The following is a 20,952-nucleotide window of genomic DNA, read 5'->3' as shown; positions in this document are numbered from 1 at the left end:
GACCGAGCAACGGGAGCTCACCCCGTCACGGGGATTTGAACTGCCGACCTACTGATCTGCAAGTCCTAGGCTCTGTGGTTTAACCCACAGCGCCACCCACGTCCCCTATTTATTTATATACTGCCCTTCATTTGAAGATTGCAGGGCGATCTACGAAACAAAAACACAAAATACATAACATAGCAAAAGCAAGCAAGCAAACAAACAAACAAACCAATAACCCTTGCCCACAAACACATTTTAAAAGTCATAGAATGTTAATCCGCCAAAGGCCTCGTTATGAAGGAAAGTTTTTGCCTGGCGCCTAAAGGCGTATAATGAAGATGTCAGGAGCGCCTCCTTGGGGAGAGACAACAAAGGACCTCAGATTAGGATTGCAGATTGCTTCTTATGGAGAGAAGCAGTCCTTGAGGTTTTAAGACTTTCATAAGTCAAAGCCAGCACTTTGAATGGCAGCCAGTGCAGTTGGGCCAGAATTGGTGCTATATGCTCAAACCATCTTGTCCCAGTAAGCAACCTGGTCAATGAATTTTGCACCAGCTGAAGTTTCTCAACCATCTTGCAGCTAAGAGGTGAACAGACTACAGCAATACAAGCTCTGGGCTGCATTTCATTGTAACTTATGAAACTGGCTTGGTTGCAACTGCTCTCACAACTGCTCTTTCTTTGCCTGCAAAGGCAAACGACAGAGCCAGGAAACGACATCTGTATTTTGTCTGCCAATCAAGCTGAACAAGTATTCCAGTTCCAAATATGTAAGAGGAGGAAGAAGTAAGAAGTATTCCAGTTCCAAATATGTAAGAGAAGGAAGCAGAGGCTGGCATTAAGGGAGTCACCCTCAAAGCTGCACCCTCCCCCAGCCAAAGCTGTTTGGTTGATAAATCACATTGTTGTGGCAGAAAAGAAAGGAAAAGGGAACCTAGCTGGCAGTTTGTCCCACCTCCTATAAAAGTCTGCAAACTGCTGTTGTCTTAAATTAAAGGGGCCCTGTGGACACACCAGCATGTTCAAGAGAAACAGTGCTGGAAGGAATCTATCTGGAATATTAACCTCTAACCAAGAAAGGCCAATTTAGAATAACCAAGCAAAGCACTCCAACTAGTATGGAATGTGTTGTCACTCCAAGCAACAAAGAACTGTGATATAAACAGACCACAGAAACATCCCCAAAAGTAAACACAAAGCAGAAAAAAATCTTCAAACCAAAAAGCATCAACAGCTGCTGTTTTCAATAATTTTCTGCTGCTTTATCGACTTACTATTTTGCACATGAGAGTGAAAAATGAACAGGAGAATGACCTGGACTAGTGACTCCACACTACTGGTCTAAGATTTTAGTGTCAGATTTTAAAGCCATCCCTGTTAAAGGTAAAAAAAGAAGTTAAGTCCAGTCAAAGGCAACTATGAGGTGCAGCACTCATCCTGCTTCAGGCGAAGGGAGCAGGCGTTTGTCCACAGACAGCTTTCTGGGTCGTGTGGCCAGCATGTCTAAACCACTTCTGGCACAACGGAACACTGTGACAGAAGCCAATGTGCACAGACACGCTGTTCACCTTCCCGCTACAGCGGTGCCTACATATCTACTTGCACTGGTGTGCTTTCAAACTGCCAAGTTGGCAGGAGCTGGGACAGAGCAATAGGAGCTCACGCCGTCGCACAGATTTGAACCGCTGACCTTCCAATCAGCAGGGCCAAGAGGCTCAGTGGTTTCCCCCTTGTTACTCCATCCTTGTTAAGCCCCCTTGTTACAGCCTTTACCAAAGGTGTCATGGGCTTTGAAGACACTCGAGCTCAGGACAAAAGAGAAAAACATGCTAAAAGGAAGTCACGTTTGGCAAACCATCACCTTGATCAACTCCTGCCCGGAAACCTATGTCCCCAATGTGGAAGGACGTGTGGATCCAGAATTGGCCTCCATGATCACTTACGGACACACTGTTAAAACCGTGTTCATAGAAGACAACCTTACTGGGCTGTGGTAAAGGTAAAGGGACCTCTGACCATTAGATCCAGTCGTGGCCAACTCTGGGGTTGCGGCGCTCATCTCGCTTTATTGGCCGAGGGAGCCGGCGTACAGCTTCCGGGTCATGTGGCCAGCAGGACTAAGCCGCTTCTGGCAAACCAGAGCAGTGCACGGAAACGCCGTTTACCTTCCCGCCGGAGCGGTACCTATTTATCTACTTGCACTTTGATGTGCTTTCAAACTGCTAGGTTGGCAGGAGCAGGGACCGAGCAACAGGAGCTCACCCCATTGCGGGGATTCGAACCGCCAACCTTCTGATCGGCAAGTCCTAGGCTCTGTGGTTTAACCCACAGCGCCACCCACATCCCTTTACTGGGCTATGAGTGATCGCCAAAGAAGAAGAAGTTACTCCATCCTTGTTCCTGAGCAGTCCTGCAGCAAGACTGATTATCTTCCAGGGACAATTAGTCAGGTTATTGTAACATACAGCAGGTATGCTTTTTACAGACAAGGTAGGATAGAAGAGCAGGTAGATAGATCATGCACCTTGAATACAGCTCCGTTTTCATGATCTTACCTCATTCCAACTGCACCCTATTTCCTCATTTACTTGCTCCCTGTATAACACATTCAAACAGGAGTTATATCGGCTTGATTTGCACATAACACTAAGCCAAACTATGGTGATGCATGAACATGTGGGGATTCGTTGTAAAAAAAATTGACAAATTCAATTTGTCATGTCACCTTGCTCCCTGCAGCTAAGCCATGGTTTGGCTTAATGCTACATGCTAACTGGGCCACAGACTAATTAGCCTGGGGACCTATCTTGTTTGTAGTGCTGACAGACTGAGGACCATTTATCCAAGAACATGCAAATGTGTGATACAGCTTTTCCTGGTCTCAGTGGCGTAGCGTGGGGGGTGCAGGGGGGGCTGGCTGCACCGGGTGCAACATCTGGGGGTTAGGGGGCACAAATTACTTGCCTTGCCCCGGGTGCTGACAACCCACGCTACGTCACTGCCTGGTCTGCATCACTTCAGACCACATATCTGAATGTTTCCCAACTCTCTGCACGTAGAAAACTAATGCACCAGGAAAGGAAAAGGTGCAGTTCAGAAATCTCCCGGACATTTTCTGCATGCCAAGAGGGGGGGGGGTTGCGGAGGATCCTGTGACTCTCTCGCCTCAAGTAGTTCAGTTCATGAGAAACTTCACTTCATTTCGCTCATAAATATAACGTTAAAGGCCCAGTTTATACACAAACAGATCATGTCCAACTCTGTGGCAATTTGCGTAAATTATTGTCTGGGATCAAAGGACAAAGAAGTCAGTTTGGTTCCCATGGGGAGAAAATGTTTAGAGCTTCAATAAACTTCCATGCTTTTGCCCCTCAGAAGCCACATTGTTTGGTGTTTAAAAAAGAAGAAGAGGAGGAGGAGAGAAATAATTTGCTGGAGGAACATGAAAGGAATGAAGGAGGAGGGGGAGATGACATGGGGGGGGGCAGACCTTGACATTCACTTGCAACGCATTTGCTGCTATTAAGGCACCACAGCTGTTTATTAGTAAACATCTGCCAAAATGCACAAACTCGTATTTCATGCTAGGGCTGAGCAATGTCCGGTTTTCAACATTGTGATACAGTGGTATCTCAGGTTAAGAACTTAATTCGTTCTGGAGGTCCGTTCTTAACCTGAAATTGTTCTTAACCTGAAGCACCACTTTAGCTAATGGGGCCTCCTGCTGCTGCTGCTGCGCCGCCACCAAGCGATTTCTGTTCTCATCCTGAAGCAAAGTTCTTAACCCGAGTTAATATTTCTGGGTTAGTGGAGTCTGTAACCTGAAGCGTATGTAACCTGAAGCGTCTGTAACCCGAGGTACCACTGTATATCACCTGCTAAACATTGTGATATACCAATACATTACAATGTCTGAAATAAGGATGGATCTATGTAGAACGGGGTAATATCTTGGCAGCTGCTAATATTTAGGAGTCTAAAACTGATAATGTTTTAAATTACCTTTAGCATATTACTACAACTGTAATTTTATAATAGAGATAATTTTAAATTAACACATTTTCTCTAAAATTAAAGCTGCAGAAGTAATTAGTAGCACAGATAGCAAAGTTATTGTAAGAGGATGTTCCCTAAAACTTTAATTACATTACTAAACAAGAAGCCAATTCTGTGTCATGCTTTTAGATTTTCAAATATAATTCACTATCGAGTTTTAGTTGAATGTGTGTGTATATCCCAGAATACCAGTTATTTGATTGTTTATTTTCTTTTACAAACCAAGCCAAACTAGAAAGAATGGATAAAATTTTACAGAACAAAATAATAGAAGGGAGAAGGAAGACACAAACGCACACAAACATGCAGAAGGGGAGAACGGAGGGAAGAGGCTTAAAGAAGAGGGCAAGGTTTATTTTTATTTTTAAACTCAGAAGTCAATAAGCCCAGTTTATTTTTCACAGGACTAGAGGTTTCCAAGCAAGCCCTGGCTGAGGGCAGCAGCCGTTCAAAGGGCAGGACTGGGCAGCAACACAGGGCTTTTTGCGGGGAGGTGGGGTGGAAAGGGCTTCCTGCTCTTGCGAGGGCCCCAGTGGGGCTCAGGTGCCAGGTGGGCCCTGCCAGCAGAGGGAGCCCAACGGAGGACGAAAGGGGCTCCAGCAAGAGGTCTAGAGATGCCTCAGACGGCTGGCTCCGACTGTGCATTGTAGATGGATATTGCCTGCTTCTGTTGCATTGTGCCACTAATGGCCCTCCAGATGTGGCCCTCCAGATGTTGCTTGACTGCAACTTCCAGCCAGCACGGTCAGGGATGTTAGGAAATGTATTCCAGCCACAGGCTCCCCATCCTAATAGAATCATAGAATCATAGAGTTGGAAGAGACCACAAGGGCCATCGAGTCCAACCCCCTGCCAAGCAGGAAACACCATCAGAGCACTCCTGACATATGGTTGTCAAGCCTCTGCTTAAAGACCTCCAAAGTAGGAGACTCCACCACACTCCTTGGCAGCAAATTCCACTGTCAAACAGCTCTTACTGTCAGGAAGTTCTTCCTAATGTTTAGGTGGAATCTTCTTTCTTGTAGTTTGGATCCATTGCTCCGTGTCCGCTTCTCTGGAGCAGCAGAAAACAACCTTTCTCCCTCCTCTATGTGATTAACCAACCATTCTGGAAGTACATGGGGAGGTGGAACACGCTCTCCCCACTTCTGATTCCTGTTAGATATTTCTGCACTCTACAGTATTTCCACCACATATAATATTAGCCTCCTGCTTCTTTCCCAACATGTTTTTTTGGATAGTTACTATTTCTTCTATTGGTCACTGCTAGAATTAGGTACCATCGCAACATTACCTTAAAGCAATTTTCTGTTAAGCTTGCATTTAAATGAGAAATGCTTCCAGAGTTTCTCTCAGACTTCTATGGAAATAATATGTCCAACATCTTGAGCTCACTTGCTCAGGCTTGCTCTCATATTTTGGTTTGTATACTCTTAAATTATCCATACTTTCTCCATTTTTGAAATCACTTTCTCAGATGAACGGTTTGCTCTCAGGTACTCTAGTACTGAAAACACTCAAATCATGGTGGAATTTGCAGGTGTGAACATCTTATTTCAGATTCTTCAGTCATGTTATTGTTGTTGTTAGCATAACAATTATTTGATAAAGTTTTTATATCTAAATAGGTTGTTCCTAACTGGGAATTTTGTGGCTCACTACTGGCTTGTTGGCTGTTTCCACCCCTTGAGAGGGAGGAAGTGGGGGGGGGGAAGCTGCTACTGCAGTCCATTCCTGACCCTCTTAACTCACCCCCACGACACCTTTTCCCCTTCACATTTCTCTGCCACATCCCTTTGTAAGATATGCAGCAGCACGTGAACTGATGATGGCAGCTACCATCCGAGTGGCATCCAGCCCATCTTCCTGCTATGAAGACATTTCTCAGGCCAGTGGAGGGATTGCTGAAAGTGCCGAAGCCATGCCTCATATGCCCTGCCCTGTGGCCTCTTGTGTTTACTGAGAAGTATATCCAAACAACGCAGCATTTCTTTAAACAATATAGTTTCCCACTATTGTTAAGCACAGAGCAAGTCAGCAATTGAACAGGATTAACAACAGCACAATGACCTGCTGTCCTGTTACAAGGCCACTCGCTCATCGTTTTCATGTTTCCATTTATTTATTTATATTATTATTATATATTTGTAAGAGAGGCATTATCTTGTGGGACATTAAATTAGGAGTTCTACTGATATTAAATATGAATGAATAAGAAAAAGGCTGTCATTGACTAAAAAAACAATCCATGTACTGATTTCTTTAATTTAATAAGCCTATAATCCTTACAGCTGAGTGTATCAGAATAAAAAAATGAACGTTTGGCTGGTACCACAAATCACTGCAAGGAACAGCACTTTGCTGCTATGCTAGATGCCTACCTGGCACAAGCTGATAACCTCCATAAATGGGACAAGCTGGCACTCGTTTCAGCTGAGCAAAAGGCACATTATTCTGTGGAGCAGCAGAAAATTTCAAACCAGGGGTGTTTACAAACACACATGGGTTTTGTTCTGTTTTCCATTTCTATTTAAGTTTCCGTTGTTTTACCATGTTGTAGGAGCTGCCTGGGGTGGGATATAAATCTCTGAAATAAATATAAAATTTCGAGTTGAGAAGAAAAGAACATGCTGGACCAGGACAATTCAATCAATTAATTCCTATACCGCCCTTGGTCCGATCACAGGGCAGTTCTCACAGCGGTAACCAGATGTCCGTGCCCCAGCGCTCTCCTCCCTTGCACCAACAATGGGGGTAGTTCATTTCTGTAAAACCTGGGGAGCTCTTGGTCATCAATGTCAAATGTGAGCGTTCCAAGGAACCCTCTTAAGCCTCTTGTATTCGTCACGCTAACAGTTCCAACATGCCCTTCGAGTTGAAGACGTTGATTCTTCAGCTAGACCCATTATTTTTTCCTGAGCCTCTCCATCAATCTTGCAAATAAGAGCTGCTTTGCACATCACATTTTTTCAAGGTGTACATATCCAAGATGCTTTATGTGCACACCTAAAATATAATATTTGTTTCCAAAAAGCCTCGGTATATTTGTAAACACATTTATTGGAGAGGTACATATTCAGGGAGCCATGAGATATAATATCCCGATGATTGCACACTTTGGGCTGTTTCCTCTGTGAAACAGCAAAGTGCTCCAGAATCCACAAACATTGCTAACCTATAAATATGTCAGATATCACTGGCACACTGAGAGCCTAGAAAAGAATAAAAGAAGAACTGGAATCTTTTCCAGCTTATAAAACCTTTCCTCATTTGCCATAGCGAGTAGCAGTTAAAGACACCTCCAATAAGGAGGAAAGGAAAATGAACATTAATTAAAGACTTTCTAAATATATGAATACCTGGGTGGTTTTTGTTTTGGAGTGGGGATGCAAAGTAACTTTTGCAGGGTACCATAGCTGGCATGGCTTTATTGTTAATTAAAGAGAGCAGCATTATTAAGTGAGCCCAGAAAGAACCTAGCATAAACCAGGCCAGCTACATCCTAATCTCGAGCCGGGGCCTAGGAAGAATCTGCAAACAAATAGAAGACAAGTATTCATCCATTCTGAACAGCAAGAAACACCAAGAGAAGCCTCAGACATCTTCTAAAAATAGTGGAGCCATAACAGTGGGACAAACCCAAAGGACAGGAACATCTATCAGGCCAGTGAAATTATAACACCCAGAAGATTAAAAATGGAGCGCAGTGAACCAGACCCACAGTATTCTAGCAGGCCTAGATGAGAGAGTTAGTTGCCAATGTCACAATGCAGGGACCTGGAAATTTTAAGAACCATTCTACAAATTGTGCTAAAGGAGGGATCAAAATTCTGGCTGTGCACTTCAGGCTGGCGGGAAGCTGGGGAGAGAAAACAGCATGAAAACCTTTCTTATGTACAAACTAGCATATTAAGGATTACAATAATGCTTCTACCTGGTCTATTAAATTTCTACATGAAGGGTGTACGGACACACGCATGTGTGCTTTAAATTGGGGAAGAACTTAAAAAAAGGTGAAGAAGAAGAAAGAAGAGGAGGAGGAGGAATCTTTATTATGGCCATAGGTCAGCATAAGGTAAAAGTGTGGCAATTAGAGAGCTGCAGCTAATCTTCCCCCGTTGTATCAGGAGACATTCTGTCAAAAGCACCTACATCCATAAGTAAAAGGTAAAGGGACCCCTGACCATTTGGTCCAGTCGTGGCCAACTCTGGGGTTGCGGCGCTCATCTCACTTTACTGACCGAGGGAGCCAGCGTACAGCTTCCGGGTCATGTGGCCAGCAGGACTAAGCCGCTTCTGTGGTTTAACCCACAGCGCCACCCGCATCCCTACATCCATAAGTAGCACTTGCTAAATAGTCAATAGGGCAACTGTAGAAGTTGGGCGTACAAATACTCATTCTCTCAATTATGATAGACCAGCATAAGATAAAAACACATAAAGCACATACATAAAGGGTTGTTCAGATCAAACTGGCATCTTTCCTGTCATTTGTTCCTGCAATAAAGTAAATTATTAATTGACTCCATCCCCCGAGGCAGGAACAAACAAAAATAATGTGAGAGTAAAGCTTGTTTATTAAAGGTGCCAAGAGACCTGTGGCCGGCAAAAACCACTTCTAGAAACATTAGGGTAGCAAGCTGGTGTTGCTCTGAAACTTGTAGTTGCCCATGTGAGAGACCCACACATTTCATAAATAAGTAGTTTATAACAAAAGGCAGCACATGTCCCAGAACAAAGTCCTCACAAGGAACTTGAGCCTCTAAAACAGCTTCACTGAAACTTCCTGTCCCTCAGGGAAGTAGAGAATGTGAAACAACATTTTTTTACAAACCAAATGGTTTCTCTAGAGAAAAACAATATTCAACTACAACACTGAAAGTTGCGCAAGTTTTTATTTTTTTTTTAAACTACACCATATGAACCAGCCCTCAAATATTACCAGTGCATTGTAGTGTGAAAATCACCTTGCCCATAAAAAGTTAGGCAATGGTGTTGTTATTCAGATCCTCAAGCTTTTGTTTCCAGGCAAATGCTGTGATGGAAACAGGGAACTTAATCTAACTCAGGTGTCCTGGCTAAATTCAGTTTCTGCCATTGTTGTATTCAGCCTCTTCATTTCCCCACTGAGGAAAAGTTCAGCCATGCTTCCTTCACTTCCTATATTAATCTCCTGTTTAGCAACCTAAAAATGTAAACAGATGCTATAATTCACCTCGGCACTGGTCGCCATGGTGATTTTTCTACAGTTGTTCTGCAGGGGAGTGTTTTGCAGGAAACATGATTATAATTAAAGAGCTCTTTAAAAAAAAAATCATGTCCTTGTGAGCTTCACCTCACCCAACCCCACATAGTTATTCTTTGGGAAGTCCAAACAGAGACAAAAACAAAGAGAGCTTCCAGCATTCACTGGTGTCCACAGCTGGAGGTCAGGGAAATAGGATACTGTATTTGAAAATGAGTGACACCCTGGTCTCCAATGGGTCTTGAAGTGGTGCTCTAGGGTAGGGATGGCCCATCTGTGGACCTCCAAGAGTCATTGGATTGCCAGCAACCCTGGTCAGTCCGGCCAATGGTGGACCGCAGGCACAATTATTGCCTATGCAAACCAGCACCCAGCAGAAATAAGAGAGCAACAGGGGATTACGGTCTGATCAATGTGCTACTTCTGCATATCTTACATATGAGGACCTGGGTTTCACAAAATTGCCCAACAAGTAGAAATGGCAAAAATTGGACAATATTTTAGAGGTGTCCTATTTACTATTCTACTTTCTCAGAATAGGCCTTAGTGCGTAAAACTAAGTTTCTGTGCTACGTACATGGTTTTAGAAGTTAAAATCTCGTTCCCACATCACTACAACTTTCAAATGGGATAAGTAAAATACCAAGAGATGAAAAAGGGCAAGAGGTGCATGCTTGCATTTCCTACCCCTTCCGGAGTTAAAAACAAAATAAAATCCTAGATATCAACCACATCATTGAAGTCAACGTGAAAACTCAAAAGAGGAATGGTTTCATGTAACATCAACTTCGGCTCCTTTAGCAATACAAGTCTCCCTTTATCTATATATAGTACATAAATTTCACACCAATTATCGTCTCTGTCAAAGCATGCAAAGACTGTTTTTTGATGGCAGTCCATTCTGTAACAAGATGCAATTAATAAGTTGCACTGTACTCTTTTGGCCCAGATCCCTTGCTACCTCTTTTAATCATGTCCCAAGCAGCTCCAAGTGCTCAGTTCATCTGTTGCTTGGTTAGCATTTAACAAGCCAATGTTTCCATTCTTGTGCCGTAACTCTACTCTCAGGATTTCTGTTTGCCTGGCATGTAGCTGTTGCAGCCTAGCATCACGATTAATGGATACTCTCTCTGCAGTTGAAAGCAGCCTTCAGGTCAACCTGTATCCACAACACAGCGTCACATTTGCTGAGCAAATGTTACACGAGTAGAAGCAATTTTGATGTGCTGGTTTGAACAACTCATGCTCCCTTACCCCCCCCCCCACTGAAATATCCTGCAAAATAAGAAGCACATCACAATCCAATTCACCTCACTTTACCACATAATAACGACAGCAGTGCAAATAAATAAAACTGGCCATCACTGATACAAAAAACCCAGTATAATGTGCAACCCCCATGATATTCTGAGCAAAGCTCTTTGGAAGACTCACAAATTAGTCCCCCAAAGTTGGTAACATACAAGGTGTTGTTGTTTTTTTAACTAGCCAGCTTGTCCACACATACATCTTTGTCATCTGCAAACTAAAAGCAAAAGATTAAAAAGTCCCACCCCAATTATACTTGTCACAGTAGAGTGACTACGAGCACATAGCTCTGTCATGACTCTTATTTTCAGGGTCATGGGTTTGAACCCCACGTTGGACAAATGATTTCTGTGTTGGACTAGAATGGCCCTCGTGATCCTTTCTGTCCAAGAACTAATGTTGTGAGCCAACAAACAGATCTCCCAAAATGTGTGCAGTTCTTCAGAATCATCCACAAAATAGTGTGGAAGAAAATTTCTCAAAAAAGTGAGGGAAGCCTAACCATTCCAGGGCACAGCCAGCCTTTTAGCAAAGGATTCAGTACACTGGGTGAAGGTTGGCTGGCTTCTTTTTATTAATTCTCCTATAAATTTTGTATTTATACGCTTCTTTATGTTGCACTTCCTTTGCTGGACCACAGCATCAGAACCTGCTGTCATCACATGTGTAAGTCCAGGCAGTTTGTTTTCCAGCAACAAAATTTGGGGCTGACTGCAGTCTTGGTTGCTAATGACCCTCTCCTGGAACTGGCAAAAATGCCAGTCGGGGAAATTTTTCCTTGGCGTCCCCATGCTCAGGCGCTCCACATGTGTTTGAAAACTGGCATTCGACTAGTTCTCTATATACTTGGTTTCAGCAGGGAAAACCAATCGCAAATTGACCCGCCTGCTTTCTGCTTTCAGGCATTCAGATCATCCAGGCCTGATTTATATGCACATGAAACAGCTTTGGATAGCATGAACAGCTGCATCGCAGACATTCCCGGATTCAGGTCAACATACATCAGTATCCCAGACACAGCCCAGGAGAGAATATAGACCCTATAAAAGACAGTCCACTTAGTATCTGGCACAAAAGGCAAACGAGAGAGAGAGAGAGAGAGAGAGAGAGAGAGAGAGAGAGAGAGAAGAACTGTGTTCTTCTCATCTATCTATTTACTGTATAGCCCAAGGTTAGAATACAAAAGAAATTCTCATGCTGTGCAGGTGCCAACTATATCGAGGCAGTATGCGATCACCCAGGATCTCCAGGATTATAACTAGGGCTATAGGCTTTAAATTGATCAGCTGGGAGATGGGCGAGGGTTATTGGGTATTTTAGCACCACTTTAATACAGAAATAAAATAAATAAATATTATAAATAGCCATTCCTTAACATGAGAACTTTCCTGACGGGTCAAATCAAAGACACAGATACTTGAGAATTCTGTTTCCAAGAGCTGCTGACCAGTTACTCTTGGAAGATTGACAAGCAGAATGGAAAGGAGATTAGTAGATTCTGGGGACAAACTAGAGAGCGACCACCCAGAGATATGGTGCCTCTGAACCTGCAGGTTCCATTTACCTATCATGGCAAATCGCTTTTGAGAGACTTCGCACCCATTGATTTGTCTAACAGCTTTTGAAAGATCTCACCGCACTGTGTAGTGGTCAAGTTTTATTGCCAATTTGCAAGCTTGAGACTTTTCATTTGCCATTTACGGGTGTGAGTGCCTGTGGAATTGTAGCAACTGAATAGCAATTTGCAATTTTAGCGACTGTACGATAACTTTTGCGGGCTTGCAAGATTAAAGGCTTAAATTGGCTCAGAGATACAATTCTACCAACCGCAGAAATTTTCAGCCTGTAACCCAATTTTAAGGGAGCAGCTTATATTTGGGTATTGCCTTTTTTTTCCTCTCCCCCCCTTGAATTTTAAAGGTGTGACTTATTTGTGGGTGCGGCTTATATTCGGGCCAGTATGGTACTTCTGTTTTCTGGCCCAAGACAGTTTGGTACTGAGACAACCCACAAAATGGTGCCAGGGAAGAAGAGGGGAGTTAAGAGCTATATAAGGACAAGGTGGAAAATAAAGACGAACGTCGGGAACGGGGGTGGGAGTGTGCCACAACTGTCGCTGCCACCATGACAGAAGCTGAGGCCAGATCTGCCGCCCTGAGGTTGATGCCACCTGAGGTGGTTTGCCTCACCTTGCTTCACAAGTGGGCCGGCCCTGCCAAAAAGGTATAACTATGGCAAGATCCGATTTTCTCAGGAAGAACCACATCTGGTGCAAAAACCGCAGCTATTGAAATACCCTTCAGGCCATTTGGGCTTCTAAAATTACCCCCAATCTCAGACCAGATCTTTCAGGGATATGATTATTATTTATTAGGTTTGTATACCCCCCTTCATCTGAAGATCACAGGGTGGCAAAATGAGAACTCAAAATACATAATAAAAAGACCAAAACAAAAAACAAACCTATAGCCCCAACACATTAAAAAGGTATAGTGCAACTTCATCCAAAGTATTTCTCATGCTTCCTTAAAAGTGCATTTCTACTAAGATTTTGATTATCTGTTTAATGATCAATTGATTTGAAAGCCAGGTGACTGATCACCGAAAACAGCTCATTTCAAGAGCTGAAAGTGTGTGTCAATTAGCCAGAAGAAGAGCTCACCCTATTAGATAAAGCATTTACAGAGCTTCCAGAGATCATAAGGACACAATCAACCAGCACAGCTTTGCTCCAACAACTAATTTCATAAAGGACTTGTTTTAAAGGAATGGTAAGTGTGAAATGATCACCCCTTTGAAGTTTTAAGCAACAAGATAGAAGGAGGGCAGAAGAGGCTTCCTTGCCTAAAATCCACCTACCCAGATGTCAGGGACAACAGCTACATCTGGCTTATTTGATATGCTGTGGCTACTTGCATGATGCAGACATGCTTGCCTCTCACATGAGAGACCCGTGTGACCTGTACAGTGGGAACCAGGCTGCAACAGCTGGCAATTGGAACTTGTGTTGTTGACAACATGGGTGGAAGTTTTCACAAGTGGAGACACAGTGTGCCATAGGAGCACTCCATGGAAAACCAACAACTACTTCTCCCTCCCCCCAAAGAAACCCCCAGTATTTATTCTTTTGATGGGTTCTTTCCCCCAATTATCTAATTTGGGGTGTGAAGAGACCTAAGTGTATTTATAGTGTCTCTTTATGTTAACATTAATGTTGCTCGCAATCTGGTACAGAAACCCACATTTAAAATGTAACACTTGGTAACATCAGAGAAAAACACATATACAAACAAATGTTTCTATGGAGACATCTTTCTAAATAAATGCTCACAAGAGATCCAGGGCATGATGTCATTCAGGCCTCCTGTGGCCATAGCAACATGCCAGTATGCGCAGCAATATTTGGATTTTTTTCTGTCAAGGAATGGCATCAAATGAGCAACTTTATGGCCATATTTTTCAGTGGCATCCACCATGGCTGTGGCTTTGAAAATAAAAAAAGTATTTATACAGGAGGCTATTTGATTACTACAACCAGCCAGGCAACATGACTTATGGCATATCTGCAGTATCAAATTCCCGCAAACAGTTGCTGACCCCGATAAAAAGGAAAATTTATATGCCCAAAGCAATATGTCATAGGCTCCTCATATCTATTCTTAGAAGATTTTGGCTCCTCCCTCCCCTATCAGGATATAAAATACACACATGGTCAGTTTCAGTGTATTATCAGGAGTGCACAGCTGAGTCAAGGAAAGCCGAGGATTGTATCGTATGCAAGTCCTACTTAGAGTAAACCCATTGAAATTTATAGCCACAATTAATTCACCTCCATAAATTTCAATGGGTTTACTCTGAGTAAAGCTTGGTTGGCAACCTGCATGAAGTTTTCCATACATTTGTGTCTGTACATATTTTGTTTGGCAAAATCTGTATCACATTTTTCTGGTTATGGGATGGAAGGAACCATGCAAAACCCTGAAGCCAGTGCCCTCCAGATGTGCAGAGTCACCTCCTTGCTTCTGAGAGCAGCAAATATTGGTCAAATGTTCATCACTGCAACCTTAGGGACTAGAAGCTTATATTATTTTTAAGGAAAGCTTAGTTTCTTAGGATGCCTAGTTCTCTGTCTAGTACCAAATTCATTGTTTGCACAATCAAAATAGCAATGAAGTCTGCAATCATAAGCACACTTATCAGGGAACAAGGAGGACTTACTGTCATGGAAGATTTAGAGGACACACCGGTGAGGAAGCTAAACAAAAACTTTGTTGTCTCTCTTAAACAAGAACAGTAACAGGAAACTCCTAGCTCCACCCTGAGACAACTATTTATTGATACTGTCCACACACTTGTTTCTGAGTAACAGGATTGCGCTGGGCATAAAGGGTTAGAATACCTTTGGGTGGCCCTCTCTTCTCCTGCACAGGTGTTCTCATTCAGCATCACACAACATCACAAATCACCTGTAATCTGCTGTGCATCACCTTGTTATCCTCTTCTCCTTGCTATTCCTTGATAACTATTTTTAAAAAACCAGTCAGATTCTGCCTATTTCTCCTTCCACAGAGTAAAACCAGAAAACCCAAACTGAGGTTTTATTGACTGTGTTGCTTTAAGAGAGGGGAAATGATGGAAGCATATACTGTGTTACCTTACAATGGATGGGTGAAGTTGGTTAATGGGGCACTAATGGTGTAATATTAAAATATGTGACCTCAATCTGTTGATCGCTACAGACGGCTATTTTAACACTTTTTTGAGACTGCTTAATCCAGGCTGCTGACATCTGTTAAACGGAGGATGGCAACATAATCCAACTATTTACTACACACTGGATGACAAGAAGAAGGGCAGGAGTAAACCAAAAAATAACCTTTTCAGCGAATCATATGCACCAGCTGTTACTAGGCTGCGCCATTTTACACTGTAGGTATATCTGAATATTTGTTCACATATAAAAGGGCTCTGCAGATAGAAAACTAGCATGTCAGGATAGAGACTGGGCCAGAACCCACCCACCCCCTCTTGACAGGCTAGTTTTCAATGTGCAGTGCTTTTCTTCCATGGGAGGGGCATTTAAGCATGTGATTCTCTCACCATATAAGGAGTAACTACAATAGGAGAGGAAGGAGACTCATGCAAATTCATAGTTTCAACATCTAGTTAATATATATTCTTTGTTTTTGTTTCAAAATGGTGGGAAATTACAGGAAAATGCATTATTCAGGAGATACGGTATGGTGTCCTGGTCTGTGTTTAGTTCCAGCTTCTGTACCACCTTGGAGCTGGATGGCTGATAGTGACAGACTGAACTCAAGTCCCAGATTTGCCTCTTCACTGCACTAACGCATTGAGCCTATGCAACTGAAGCAACTCTTTCCATGCTGCAGGCGCCTAACTGGTAATAACCACCATCCACATATAATGGTGAGGTGGGAAAGATCTTGATGGCCATCTAGTGACTCTAGCCCAGCCCCCTGCTTTAGTACAGGACAGCCGCAGGTGAAACATTCCTCCTTATCCTCCTGTACCTCTCCCACACAGGGATGGGAATAGTTTTGAAACAAAAATCCTGTCCAGTAAGTTAATACTCTTCCATAGTGCAGAATCAGCAAAAGAGAGAAAAAGAGTGTCTTCCTTTTAAATAGTTTTTGAGCTTATGGCACAGATAGGATTCACGCTTTGGACTTAATAGGTTGCTGATATGCATTGTAACTATTTGCAAACTTAGTTAACTACAAGCCAAACTATGGAAGGGCTGAAGTCCAGGCAGAGTAGTTCTGCATAACACTGCGGTGTTGGTTTGTGTCACTAGCAGTTAGTAAAAACACGTGCCTTTTAAGTAATTAGGTAGGCCAATAGATATATAAAGGATTCCAAACAACTGCATATAATTTATATAAGCAGCAAGCGTTTATCTTAATAAACCCCTCATTGCAATCCTGATCTCCATCATATTATCATCTTTAACAGGCTAAGGGGAAAAAACATAAGGGTATACAGAGCCTGAAACAAATTCCATGACAAGGTTTGAGACTTGAAACAGTGTTTTCCTTGCAGCAAGGAGTTCCCTAATTCAGCTTTCCTCGAGTGAAATACAGGCATTAGTTTTGAGAGGGAATATGACTCAGCTTTCCATTTTCAGAAGTATATGCTGTTGCAAGACCACACTGGTTCATACTGAGCATGTGTGAGAATTTTCTTACTGCCTGCATAGAGTAACATTTGCCGGGAAAGTACCTTTTAAATAAAAACTACAAATATGTTATACTGCTACTAGGTAACAGCACATACCAAATGTTCCCCTTTGACCTTACGAAACATTTCCCCAAAAGACCCAGTAAAAACACAGACATTTTCTCCCTAGCCAACTCTATGGGCAGAAATGGACATCACCCGTCAAAATGCCAGAATCACTCATCAAACATTCAGCTAATTCAGAATAAGTCATTTCCTACTCGAGTTTGGCATGGACCATTCTCAACCCGCCTCTCCTACACTGCCAAGTTTCAACCCAAGGAACTATTTCCTAACCATAACCCGAAGAACCTACTGCCCCCCAATTTCTTATTATAATGGCAAAATGGGATTCAGGCAACTCATTCCTAGCACAGAGCCAGGGGCAGAACAGTCCATTTTGTTATCTCATTCTCCTTTATAGGAAGTTGCTTTACAGCTGGTCAGTGCTGGAACTTGCCACGAGTACCGCCCTTCTTTCTCTTAGAATGGCAATGGCGCCTACTTGAGAGGTGCCAGAACTGAGTTCCAACTGGGGGGGGGGGGAAGCCCTGCCACTGGTCCATCTTCTCTGGCTGGCAGCAGCAGCCTCTTCAGAGGTTCTTCCACCTTCCACCTGGAAACATGCCAGGGATTGAACCCAATACCAGCTGCCTGCTCAGCAACTGCTCTGCTGCCAATCTACAGTCCCCCAACCTACTCCCATCGAGGCCCTGTCCAAAGTCAGGCCTGCTTAGCTTCAGCTTAGCTCAGCTTCAGCTAGGTTGCTCCATCAAGCACCTTCAGACTACAGCCAGGCCTTGTGTTCAAGTAGCACATTCAGAAGAAGGGATGGGCGGCGGTTGGGCTCCCCTTGCCCTTCCTTCTGCAGGGCATCAGGTAGCCAGGCACTCGCTATCTCTCCTTTTCTTTTTAAGAAAGGTAACAATATTCAGCAAAAGCCAGACTCCAAAACATTTCAGAAGTGTACATACCAGGCACCATACATATAATCTGCAAAACAGTTTTTCTCACACAAATATCCAGTGCACAGTACCGGTAATTGTCCCAGAATAAAAATAGTATTAGGGAGATTTTCAGAAGTGAAGCTAATATTGACCAATATACAAGGTTAGTCGCATTTAGTCTCGTTGAAATTAATATTTTTTTTAAAGTTCTAAGTCAAATTCAAGATATTACTATAAGTATATAAAGCCTTTAAGTTGACTTGAAGGATTGCCTTGCCCTGTATGCAGCCGCTCAACTGCTTCTATCTGCAGAACTGACATTTTTACAACTGCCACATAATGCTTCTTCCTCACCTGCAAGGAACTGATGCTTTAGTGTAGCAGCACCTACACTTCGGAGAATAATTTTTGGCACCTCTTAAAAGCATTTTTAAAGACAAGTCTATCCAGACAAATAATTTTAACTTTGTGCATTTGTTTTAAAACTACTGATTTTATTTATATTTTTGATAAATATTATGCCAACTTGGTGTTAATGCTTGATTTCATTGGTCTTTTAATCAATAATTTAATATGTTTTTATGCTTTGATGTTATTAATTAAAACAGTACATACATTTTGTCAATTAAAATATACTTAATTTTCTTAAGGCCATTAATTTCAATGTGTCGACTCTTGAGTATGACTGTTGGCTATCACTCAATCTATTTTAGCCTGGAATGTGTAACCTGTGAATGCTAATTAGTATAGAAAAAGAAACTCAGGGGTGCAATCTAAACTTGTAAAGCATGGCGAGCTCACCTGGTGCTCTCCAGATACTGCTGGACTACAAGTTCCATCACCTGTGATCACTGCCCATGCTAGCCGGGGCTGCAGAGAGCTGAAGTCCAACAATATCTGAGGATAGCATGGTGTTCCCCCCGTTTTACAGAACTTAAAAACAATGTTTATGATGTAATTGGGGTATACGTAACCAACATATTCCACCTATTATTACTCACAAACAGACTCAGCAATACAAATATCGGGGGGGGGGATGTAAGGTGAAGAAGCAGAGGGAGAAATTACTTGATCTTGCTGAAGACGATGTCAACATCGGTGAGAGTCACGTTCTTGCTATCAATCACGTGGCAATCCTTACACAACTTGGACCAGTTTTTCCCATGCATCTCTCTCCCCGTGGCTCTCGTATCCCCGTGGATAGCAAATTTTCTGAAAGCCTCTTCAAGAGCACTTAGCTCTGGCCCACTGGCCCCGTCGTGGGAGCTGTTTGAGTCGCAGGATAACCTTTTGGCTGCTTTTTCTTTTGCGGAATCTGCAGGAGACCTTGGAGGTGTTTTGTTCACATGCTTGGTGAGTTTACTTGTGTTGTCAGCCATTGTGCTAAAGAGAAGATGGAGAAGAGGAAGTTGATTCTTTGTAGGCCACTGCTTGCATTAAAACAAAAACCAGACCACATCTAAACAGAACTGCCCTGCTTTTGGCCTTTTCAGAAAATACAGTGGTGCCTCGCAAGACGAAAAGAATCCGTTCTGTGATTCTCTTCGTCTAGCGGTTTTTTTGTCTTGCGAAGCAAGCCCATTGACGGATTAGCGGATTAGCGCTATTAGTGGCTTTTAGCGGCTTATCGAATCAGCTGATAAGCGGCTTAGCGGCTTAGAAAAAGGGGGGGGAAAGGGAAAAAACCCCGCAGGAACTCACAAGACATTTTTGTCTTGCGAAGCAAGCCCATAGGAGATTCGTTTTGCGAAGCACCTCCAAAACGGAAAACTCTTTCGTCTAGCGAGTTTTCCGTCTTGCGAGGCATTCGTCTTGCGGGGCACCACTGTAAACCAATATGCAATTTTTTGTTCTGTTTCTCTTAAACTGCTCTCACAACTGAAAAGTATTAATTCCAAAACAGATGTTCAACGTCAGGTGAGGGATGGCTTGTTGGCACGAGTGAATGAGGCCCAGTCTACATATGCTGCAGTCTGAGGTAGTAGAGTGGCCTGCGCCATTTCAGGATGCCAGTAAAGAAGGACATTATTGCATACTTCCCTGTGTAAAAACTCTCAGGCAGAAGAAAACCAGCATATCAAGCGTAAAATGTCCTAAACTAGGCTGCTCGCTACTCAGCTAGTCTTCTACCTCCAGAGCTGCTGCCACCCCCCACAATGCTCTCTTAGCCTTTTTTTATTAACAGCAGCACAAATGGAGATAGCCAGATGCTGGCGAACTGGGACTGGTCTCTGTGGCAGACCTTGGCATCTCAAATTTCAGAGGCACCCTGTGCAGCCCCCAAATCTGGTGCCCCTGTTCTGCCTCCCATTGGGGCAATAGTGGTGGAGCCTCCTTCGGCGCTTCAGAAGCACCATGCCCAGTACAACTGCACCGGTCACACTCCCAAGAGCCGCTTGCGCTGGTCTCAGCACGGGCTCTGGTATGCCAGAGTGTGGTCCATAGCATTGGCTGAGAAGCTGGCATGACAAGTTGGAGAAGCCAGAGGCAAGCGTAATCCATTTTCTTTCTACATCACATGGCAAATACTTATTGAATACGGTAATTATTTGGACTGTGGCAGGAAACCATGCACTACCCATGAAAAAATATGGTGTGACCTTTTAGAATAATCAAATGGAACTTTATTATCCAGCATAACACAAATCTGTAAAAAGACCAGGTCAAGTTGTTCGTTGTATATTGTTGGAACAGCTGTTTTCTCAAATGTACTTAATGTAATCTGGAAAATAACAACATAAAAAAGGCATGCACACCCTGGCTAAAATCTTCATTCCTACTTTATTTGGCCAGATATGTAGACTAGGCCTCAGCCTTCAGAGACCTAACACCATGGACAGAACTCTCATATCTCTTATCTGCTTTTCAGTTTCCGTTTTTAATTCAAGTGCCAACCAGGAAGCGTTGAGAGCTCAAGCAAGGAGAGATCAAGCAAAGTATGCATGTGTGAGTGTCAAGCCTAAGGTGGCATTTAGGGTGAATTTTGAACATCATTAGCAGTTTGGGGGAAACGATTCAGATTTTTAACAATTTCAATAGTTCCTTTCAAGGGAATTGTTATTCTACTTCTGTAAGCCCAAGCAAACAGTCTTAAGTAGGCGCCTGCACCAGGTGAGGCCGTGTGAGCAGCAGTATATGGGGGGAAAGTGCAGGATAGGGGCCCGTGCAAAG

At 43.0% G+C, this 20,952-nt stretch overlaps 1 protein-coding gene across 1 annotated transcript in view; it reads right to left on the bottom strand.

Moving 5' to 3' along the window:
• Window positions 1–19,164, bottom strand: part of TPPP (tubulin polymerization promoting protein) — a 38,821-nt gene extending 19,657 nt beyond the window's left edge. Inside the window, exon 1 of the mRNA XM_082195143.1 lies at window positions 18,850–19,164. Coding sequence (XP_082051269.1) covers window positions 18,850–19,160 — 311 coding nt within the window. The 5' untranslated portion in view covers window positions 19,161–19,164. The remainder of the gene's footprint in view (window positions 1–18,849) is intronic.
• Window positions 19,165–20,952: the final 1,788 nt, after the last annotated feature.

Source organism: Podarcis vaucheri (genome assembly GCF_965113315.1).
Source record: "Podarcis vaucheri genome assembly, chromosome: 13".
Lineage (NCBI taxonomy): Eukaryota > Metazoa > Chordata > Lepidosauria > Squamata > Lacertidae > Podarcis > Podarcis vaucheri.
Note: the sequence above shows the minus strand (reverse complement) of the source record. Positions and strands in the feature narration are given on the sequence as shown.